This window comes from Tyto alba, unplaced genomic scaffold (genome assembly GCF_018691265.1).
Source record: "Tyto alba isolate M040663 unplaced genomic scaffold, T.alba_DEE_v4.0 Super-Scaffold_28, whole genome shotgun sequence".
NCBI classification, from domain to species: Eukaryota; Metazoa; Chordata; class Aves; order Strigiformes; family Tytonidae; genus Tyto; species Tyto alba.
Window position 1 is genome coordinate 10,010,133 of NW_024881302.1, and position 9,116 is coordinate 10,019,248.

General features: G+C 37.9%; 1 protein-coding gene across 1 annotated transcript in view; it reads left to right on the forward strand.

Moving 5' to 3' along the window:
• SMG1 (SMG1 nonsense mediated mRNA decay associated PI3K related kinase) overlaps positions 1 to 6,771 on the forward strand; it is a 70,180-nt gene extending 63,409 nt beyond the window's left edge. Inside the window, exons 56-63 of the mRNA XM_032983572.2 lie at positions 197 to 349; positions 684 to 863; positions 1,084 to 1,311; positions 1,763 to 1,974; positions 2,173 to 2,279; positions 3,045 to 3,224; positions 3,350 to 3,456; positions 4,148 to 6,771. Coding sequence (XP_032839463.2) covers positions 197 to 349; positions 684 to 863; positions 1,084 to 1,311; positions 1,763 to 1,974; positions 2,173 to 2,279; positions 3,045 to 3,224; positions 3,350 to 3,456; positions 4,148 to 4,225 — 1,245 coding nt within the window. The 3' untranslated portion in view covers positions 4,226 to 6,771. The remainder of the gene's footprint in view (positions 1 to 196; positions 350 to 683; positions 864 to 1,083; positions 1,312 to 1,762; positions 1,975 to 2,172; positions 2,280 to 3,044; positions 3,225 to 3,349; positions 3,457 to 4,147) is intronic.
• Positions 6,772 to 9,116: the final 2,345 nt, after the last annotated feature.

Consider the following 9,116-nt stretch of genomic DNA (forward strand, 5'->3'; position numbering starts at 1 on the left):
GCTGAAAATAAACCTTTAAACAACATAAGTTAACATTTGTCAGTCATGAATACCACATTCTTTTATATATATGGGCATAAGAATGTGTCTGCATGTGTTATATATGTGTGGGTTTTTTAAAGTTAGGTTTAAGATGATGTATGTCAGTATGGATTCTCTGTATCTATGTGTTGGGTTTTTTTCTTCCCCAATGCAGGAGAAATTAGCAGCACTTGAAGCAAGTATTGAGCAACGTTTAAAATGGGCGGGGGGTGCTAATCCTGCACTGGCACCAGTCTTGCAAGATTTTGATGCCACTATTGCTGAAAGAAGAAACCTTGTACTGAAAGAAAGTCAAAGAGCAAGTCAGGTACTAAACATAAGTATAGTACTATTGACTTGATAAGTCTGTTCACTCTTTATTTCCTACTTGAGATTTATGTAGAAGATATTTTCTTCCTCAGCATCTAAAGAGCAAACATAGATAACTAAATACTTCAAGGAATCCCACTTTAAAAGCAATAAGAAGAATCTCTTGGAGAATTGCTGTAGGATTGGATGACCCTGAGATGACACCGCTACTGTAACAGAGCGGTTTTACTGCTGTATTTAAAATTACCCCTTCTAAGAACATGAAACAATGCAGTTTGTATAATAAACAGTTTAATTGGAATATTTTTTCTCACTCTTGCTTTGATTTTCAGGTCACTTTCCTCTGCAGTAATATCATTCATTTTGAGAGTTTACGTACCAGAACAGCAGAAGCCTTAAATCTTGATGCTGCATTATTTGAACTTCTCAAACGCTGTCAACAAATGTGCTCCTTTGCGTCGCAGTTCAACAGTTCAGTCTCTGAACTGGAGCTTCGCCTACTTCAGAGAGTGGTAAGTAAAGGTCAAAGCAAAATACATAACATTACAGAATAGCTGCAATCATGAGTTCTCAATTTTGTCTTTCATTCTACATTAATGTTATATATTCATTACATGGGTTGTGGATTCCAGAGTTTATTCCATCAGCTGCCAAACACTTGGAAGTGGTATCTACACAGTAATTGAATTTTATCTCTGGGTACAGATACAAAAAAGTTTCTGTTACTTTTAGGGCACTGGTCTTGAACACCCTATTGGCAGCTCTGAATGGCTTCACTCAGCTCACAAGCAGTTGACCCAGGAAATATCTACACAGAGAACAGTACAAACAGAAAGAGAGCAGCAAATAGAAACAGTTTGTGAAACAATTCAGAATCTGGTGGATAGTATTAAAACTGTGCTTACGGGTCATAACAGACAACTTGGAGATGTCAAACATCTACTGAAAGCTATGGCAAAGGTATGCCTAAAACTTTATTAAATTTGTTCCTCAAACCCATGTCAGTATAGTTTAATAAAAATAACACTTGTAACTTTGTGCTTTTTAAAGTATGTAGAAACAGTAAAATGTGTTAATGCAGATGGAGATCATGACACAAAATTTACTTAATCTCTGAGAATTCATAAAACTTTGGTTTTAGAGTTAGGCTAATCAGACTTTGGTTGAATCAAACATTTTCTCTCATTTGGCAGCTTAAACATTCTCTTTGTGTTTGCAAGTCCTCTTGGGTTTTATTGTTAAACGCTTGATCTTTTTCAAATTTATTTTCTTGAAATGTAAATGCTGAAAGTTATGGTTATTTGTAGACAAATGACAAACTGAGGGGCTGAGAAGGCTAAGAAATGCTTAACTTTATTCTTTTAGCCAAAATATAGCAGCTAGTTAACCTTTTTGCACATCTTTCTTACAGGATGAAGAAGCAGCTTTGGCAGATGGTGAAGATGTTCCCTATGAGAATAGTGTTAGGCAGTTCTTGGGCGAGTATAAATCGTGGCAAGATAATATTCAGACAGTTTTGTTTACATTAGTTCAGGTTATGGGTCAAGTCCGCAGTCAGGAACATGTTGAAATGCTGCAAGAAATAACTCCCACCTTGAAAGAACTAAAAACGCAGAGCCAAAGGTAAGAAGGTCTCCTCCTCTCTGGTGAAGGCATTTTGCTTATCTACTTGTGTATAGCAGAAGCACAGCATGGGATACCTACTTGGTGGTTGTCTTAGAATGCAGAAATCTTTTTGCAAATTTTGACTTAACTTTTTATTGAGTTTTCAGCAAGTCAAGTAGTTGTGTGAATATTTATCAACTCCATTATGTTTCCTAGTGTCTACAATAATCTGGTGGGGTTTGCATCACCCTTAGTCACGGATACATCAAATGAATGCTCAAGCCCAACGTCAGCTGCTACGTATCAGCCAACCTTTGCTGCAGGTAATACTTGAAAACGTACAAACATTAAAACATCAGGCATTTATATTGGAGAGGGAATCATAACTTACTACATTTTGAAATACAGACAATCTCTATAAGATTATAAAAGCCTATAAAATTCAAGTAATTCAGCATACCTTACTGAATGGCCACTTGATCATAGCCTTTGAATAGCCTTCAAGATCTAGATTCACTCCACAAAGCCCAGAAAACATGGAACGTATTGTCATATATATCAAGTGAACTGTAATTTCTGTTGAAATTAGTATTAAAATGTATGGTGACTCTGGAATTAATCCTGAAACCCCACAAACGCATTCATGCTTGCAAAATTTTCATTACTTTACAGTTTAAAACATAAATAAAGTTTCTCATGAGGATGGATTTCTTTCTATTTAAAGGATTATTCTACTGTCAGTATTTGGAGTAAGTGCAGGTTCCTGATCTTTATCAAGAACAAGAATTTCATTTTATCAGTGCCATACAAAATGATAGCACTAGAGGTTAAGAGACCTCATAAAAATTTCCTTAATGTAAATAAATGTTTTGCAATGGAACATCACCTCTTGTTTATAAAGCGAATCGAATTAGGAAACTGAAAAATTGAAGAGAGAAGAACTGATGCAGGGTTTAAAATACAAGTTTAAATTCGTATTTGTACTGAAGTACTGATAGCTGCATTTGATACACATTTAATTGTGCTTTTTCTTGCATTTATAATTTATTGTTTTGAATACTTTAAGCGCTTTTAAATTTTCTTTACAGCTGTACGTAGCAATACAGGGCAGAAAACTCAGCCAGAGGTGATGTCGCAGAATGCAAGAAAGCTAATTCAGAAAAATCTTGCCACATCAGCAGATACTCCTCCAAGCACAGTCCCAGGAACTGGCAAAAGTGTTGCCTGTAGTCCCAAAAAGACAGCCAGGGACCCTAAAACAGGAAAAGGTAACTACAGGGCTTCAAAACAAAACACCAAAAACCCCACCACTGACAAAAGAGAACCCCAAAACACCCCAGTGGGCTTCTGTGCAGGAATGTAAAATTGAATTAATTTTATTTTGCACCCTTAGCTGTGCAGGAAAGGAATTCATATGCAGTTAGTGTGTGGAAGCGGGTCAAAGCCAAGTTAGAGGGCCGAGATGTGGATCCCAACAGGAGAATGTCTGTTGCTGAACAGGTGAGTTGAAAACAGTAAAGTTCCTGTATCGGTCCTTCATTTAAATATTTTGGTAGTGAGCATGTGTGTGTATGCTGAAGTGTGCTGAAAGACTAAAATCCTGTTGTGAATGGGGGGCCCCTTTGAGATGTGTGATTTATATTCCAATGCAAATCAAGGTATGCTGCAGCCTTGTATTGCTGCATTTTTTTTTTTAATAGAATGCTTTTTTTTTCTGTATTGTAGATCTATATAAACTCATGAATTGGATAAAATTGCCTTTTGTATATCAGTAAGCTAACATTTGTTACACAGCTGTTGATATCCAGGGAGGACATGAGGTCTGTGCAGCTGTCTAAGGGACAGAACTTATCTGTCTTTACTAGCACAACACAGCCACACTCCTGTCTCTGGCAAACTGAGTCGGGGACCCAGATGTCCATGTAAATTTGAGAATGTTGTGACTATTTTCACGATAGAGGCTATGAATGAGATGATGTCTGATATTTTTTAGCCCCGGCAGTACAAACTCCTATTTCTTATGTGGACTACACAAAGTTATATAAGATTAAGTTTACAGGTACTATAGATTTTTTTTTTTTTCACTGAAATTTTGTATTTGGAGGTGACATTCAACAGTAAATTTTAAGATCACCTCAACACTTTCAAAAATCGAGCTTATTTTTAATTACTTGTTTGACCTTTTTAATAGGTTGACTTTGTGATTAAGGAAGCAACTAATCTAGATAACTTGGCTCAGCTGTATGAAGGTTGGACTGCCTGGGTATGAGTAGGGAGAAAGCAGATCAGTCTGGTTCAGCGAGGTCAGACATCCACCAGAATCAACTCGGCCTCAGGCATCCATAGCCGCACCACAGTCAGTGGTGATGCATACTGGGGCTTAATCTGAGGAAACCTAGGAAATCTCGGTGCACTGGGAAGTGAATCCTGCAGGATAGCTGCACTCAGGGATACGCTAAACACAATGGTCTGCAACCCCCACAGTCAAGGGTGAAAGCTCACCGCTTGAACAACACGGTTTGTCTTTCTGCTACGGAAGAACTGCAAACGTGTCTGGGGGTTAGCTGCAGAAAGAAATCGGGATGCTACAAACCGCAGAGTGATTTGGAACTCAATTCCACCTGACCCTGTGAACAATTCAGGAAACACCGAACCCTGTTCAAAGAAAAACAGAAAAAATGGGGCCATGAAGAAATCACAGCAAGGGAAGATTTGATGCATTCAGATTCTTGTTACTCTTGTTGCGTGGCAACAGTGCTGGTTGAGTTGACCAGTTAGTACGGAAAAAGGCTACAAAATGTAAACTTCAGAAATGGACTGAAAGCAAAGAGCTGTACATCAGATATACGCTGCATTGGAAGAACTTCTGAGATAGAAGAAGAAGCCTTTGTTCTCTTCTCCCTTTCTTCTTTCCTTTCTCTCTTCCTTCCCAGCCTCTCCTTGCCTACACCCCTCTTGGCTAATTCTTGTAGGTTAGGCGTACTTCCAATATACTTTTTATTTCAATCCTTCTACTTCACAGTTTAGTCAAATTAACAACCTAAATTTTGTTGGGTAAGCAGATTTTCCAAAAGCACTGAAAATATAGAACATCAATGATTATTTATGAGTTGGATGGTCAAATGCAAAATGTAATTTTGGTTATTTTAAGGTCATTTCTGTGATTCTATTATGTACAGTTTCTCAAAATTGTCACTGTGCATTTAAAAGTAATGAATCCTACAGGCATTTGATTTAATGTGCACTTCCCTCTGCTTGCAGTGTACACTTTTTTGTAATTCAACTTGTCCCTCCAATCTCATTCTACTGTGATTGCTGTAGTTTCTTTCGTACGATGTAGCTAATCCAATGTAATCTTTACCTTTTTAAAAACCAGGATAGAGTATCTAGTAGAGTTTTACATTGTTGATGACAGACAAACAATAAAGTGATGTTCTGGTGGAGGTAGAGTGATATGCTTTTTACTTCACTTTCCTAATACTTTTAGTTTACACTTGTAAATTATAGTGCTTCAGTTCACAAGAGTATACATATAATCCAAGAAATGAAGGACTCTCCAATTTTTGTTCAACTAGATCTGTAAAGGTTTCTGCAAAGTAATTTTCCTTTGCCATATTACTTCTGTAGATGGTTGTTCAATAATGCATCCATAGTCAGTCTTCACCAAGGTTTTTTGTTTATTTGTTTTTTTTTAATCAATTCTGCACTCCAAGTGTGATTATGGTCAGAAAAGTCTCTCTAAAAATGGCATCCTCTTAGATCGATGTCCTGCTTTGACTGCTGGTTGGCTGGAAGACTACTTCCTTTTTAAAGCAGGACCCTTTTAGGAAAAGGCAACTTCTTTTTCTTAGGGCAAATAAAACTAACGCGATTCAGTTACATCTACAGAATCTTACAGGTGCTGATAACTAAAGCAGAAATGCACACTGGCATTTTCAACCCAATAAATTTGCGTAGCTCTGCATAAAATGTTTCTCTCTTGTAAACTTGGTGAATTCATTATGCACAGTTGCTGAAAAACTATAGACATGGGAAGATCCTTTATGCCATTTTAGTTACTTTTCAGAGTAAAACCACACTTTAAATACACCATTTTTTTCAATCAGAATCTAAGTATTAAAGGATTTGAGCCAAGCCCACTGCTGGCATAAAATTCACCTCATTAAATGGATTTGCAGCAGTTCGTCTGAGTAGAAAGCTTGGCTAGTAATTTTCAGATAACATAAATTAACACCAGGCAAAAGTAATAGATAAACTTGTATTATTTTCAGTATTTGCACTACGCTAAATGCTCTGCCTCCTCAGTAGGTCTTAGAATTCTCTTTCTCCTCTGTTGCCAATTTTTCATGGACATGCACTTTGAAGTGTAAGAATTTTCGACAGACACATGGCCTTTTTTGCATTCTGACTGCCTGATTAACTCTAGGGAAGACACAGGCTTTATATCTAATGATACCCGTGCAAATGCATTCCACTGCCATTGCTGCCGGAACCCTCTGCCACGCCATGCATTGCACGAAAGGAGGTGTTTGAATGTTGCAGTGAAGAACATTCATATGCAGAACAAGACACTTGACACTGTTGGTCCTTTTTATTTTTCTCCAGTTAAAAATAACCTTACGAACAATCTGTTTGGAGTACCACAATAACAAGAGTGTATTATACATGCTGTTTTATTTCTTGGAAGCTGGGGGGAAGGGAGGGGTAATGCACTCACCTGTGGCTCATGTATTATACCTCTGCTATCCAGAAATGAAACACTTGTGTGGAGATGGGTTCTTACTGTGTAATTTAATAAAGTTTTAAAAAATAAAAGAATATGTATTCATAATTTCCTTCTATGCAAAAGTACTTGTGGTTGTGAAAATACAGACAAATGCAAAACATCCCAAATCAGAACAGGATTCTACAGAGACTTAAGTTTATGTAACTAATGTTGCAGAGGCAGCTCACATGCATGGGAGTTAGTGAGACTGTCAGCTTCTGTGTGCCAGTGCATTTTCATGGTAGATGTTGACAGTATGGCAAACTGGTACAGTCTTGGTTAAACCTAAAATGCAGGTTTTGTGTGTGCATCTTGCATATTAAATAAGACTGCATTAGTTACATTATCTTGTAAAAAATAATGTGTTTCTTGTAGAGACATAAGTTTACTTCATTTTTTTTTCAGTAAAATTGAGACGTAATTTTTTTCTGCAGTAAGACCTAGACTAATGCAAATCTAGAATCAAATCTTTGAAAAACTATACAAACCAGCTGAAGCTATAGAAGGCAGACTGTTCAGCCGATGGCAGTTTTTACGTGATGCTCACCTGCAGTAAATGCTAACCAAGGGACCATGCTGTGAACTAATTTCTCAAGTCAAATTCAAAGTATGTTCATCAGTTTTAAGTTGTTACCCCCTCCCAGTTCTATAGGGTAGTGGTTGAAATGCTCTTAACCTTTTGAAAATCCGGTTACTTGTTTGCCTCTCTTCCCCCTGCCCTTCTGTGAAGCCAGGATGTGAGCACTATTCCCCAAAGTGGGTTACTGGGATGTGTTAAACTGCAGGCACGAATGGGGTCTTAGATTATTTTGGTGGAATAATGGCAGTGTCAATAGAATTGAAATGGAAATAACAGATGTGTACAGTTAACAGATTATTTTGGTACTTTGCAGGAACTTCAGGGTCCATTTTTCCTTTGCAACAAATTAGTTTTGCTTTCAGCAATCAGTCTATTTAAATAGTAATATATTTTGTCTATTTTTTCAAATGTCTGTAAAAGACTCAAGTCTCCCATATAAATCAGATGTAAATCAGGAGGGAGCTAGTTTTCCAAGGAAAAATGAGGTATCTATAACAGCATTGGTGACAATGCTAGCGTGAGGTTACCTTGCAGAGGGAAGGAGGGTGCTTCACTGCACACACTCCACTGTGGGAACGGCAGCAGCCGTCAGCCCCGGCTCTGTGACAGCCCATAGTGCTGCCCACCCACCCTCTCATAAACTGATCAAATTATATTTATCCCATTAACGGCTTTGCCATATCTGAATGAAATGCACCATATAAAAATATTCCTTTGCAAATACTGGAGGGAATTGAAGAGGTTAAATCTCCTTTTTTCTAAATACTGTAGTACATAATTGAAGCAAGATTATTCATCAATGTGTTCTGTGTCTAGTACATTTGGCCATCCTATTCTAGCACACTCAAGTACTCCAAAGGTTTCTTTGCTTCTTTTTTCCCTTTCTTTTTTTGCAAGCTTTTCCTAAAATTAGCAGACACACCCCTTTATGCACTGAAGAACTGGACTAGGAAAAAAGTTTGAGATGACATCTATCATCCATCTTTTGTTTTCTTAACACTGTAACCGATGATCACATGCATATGTATTTTTTTCTTTGGTGGGAAATAGTTACTCATGAGTATACTGATAACAGTTAAATAATTTAATTGGAAATACAGATATTACATAAAACTACCGTTGTATGTACTTAAATGCACAGCTGATTAGAGCAATTTTGCCATCCATCAGACTAATTTTTTTATTAATAGCATAAAAAAGTTTAAGATGCATTTATTAGTTATGATGAATGGGTGGAGGCTTAACATGTAAAATTTGTGTCTGTGTGTGTTCTAAGCAATTAAACTCCTTTTAAAGGTTCTTTGAAGTTAGCTTGGGCATTTAATTTTCTCTGCATCTGCTATGAGAGAATCTCAGTGTAGGAAGAATACATCACATCGCAGCGTGGTCTGCGTCATACGTGGAAACATACAGAAAACAACTGGCTTTCAGTAGCTCAGGTAATGCATGGGAGGTGATGAACAGGTTTTCCACACTGAGCTACGGCTATGGCCATTCTCTGCCTTCTACATTAGGACAACCAAGTTTATAAACATGTACATGTATATGGATACACACACCCCCTTCTTTTTTCATTTTATATTGTGCTTCAAAAGGCCTGGCTGCTCAGCGAGGAAGGTGTTGAGCAGCGTGGCAGGGCCCCACGCAGTCCTGTTCTCTGCAGTGAGATGGCCCAACTGCTCTGATTCTTCTGGGTGGTGTGGGCATCCTGCAAGGCTCCATCTTCCCTCTGCCCCTCCGAGTTACAGAGACAGCATTCACAGGAGGGAACTGCCCCTCTGTGGGCCCTCGGGGGTGGGAGAAGAGCTGCAACGG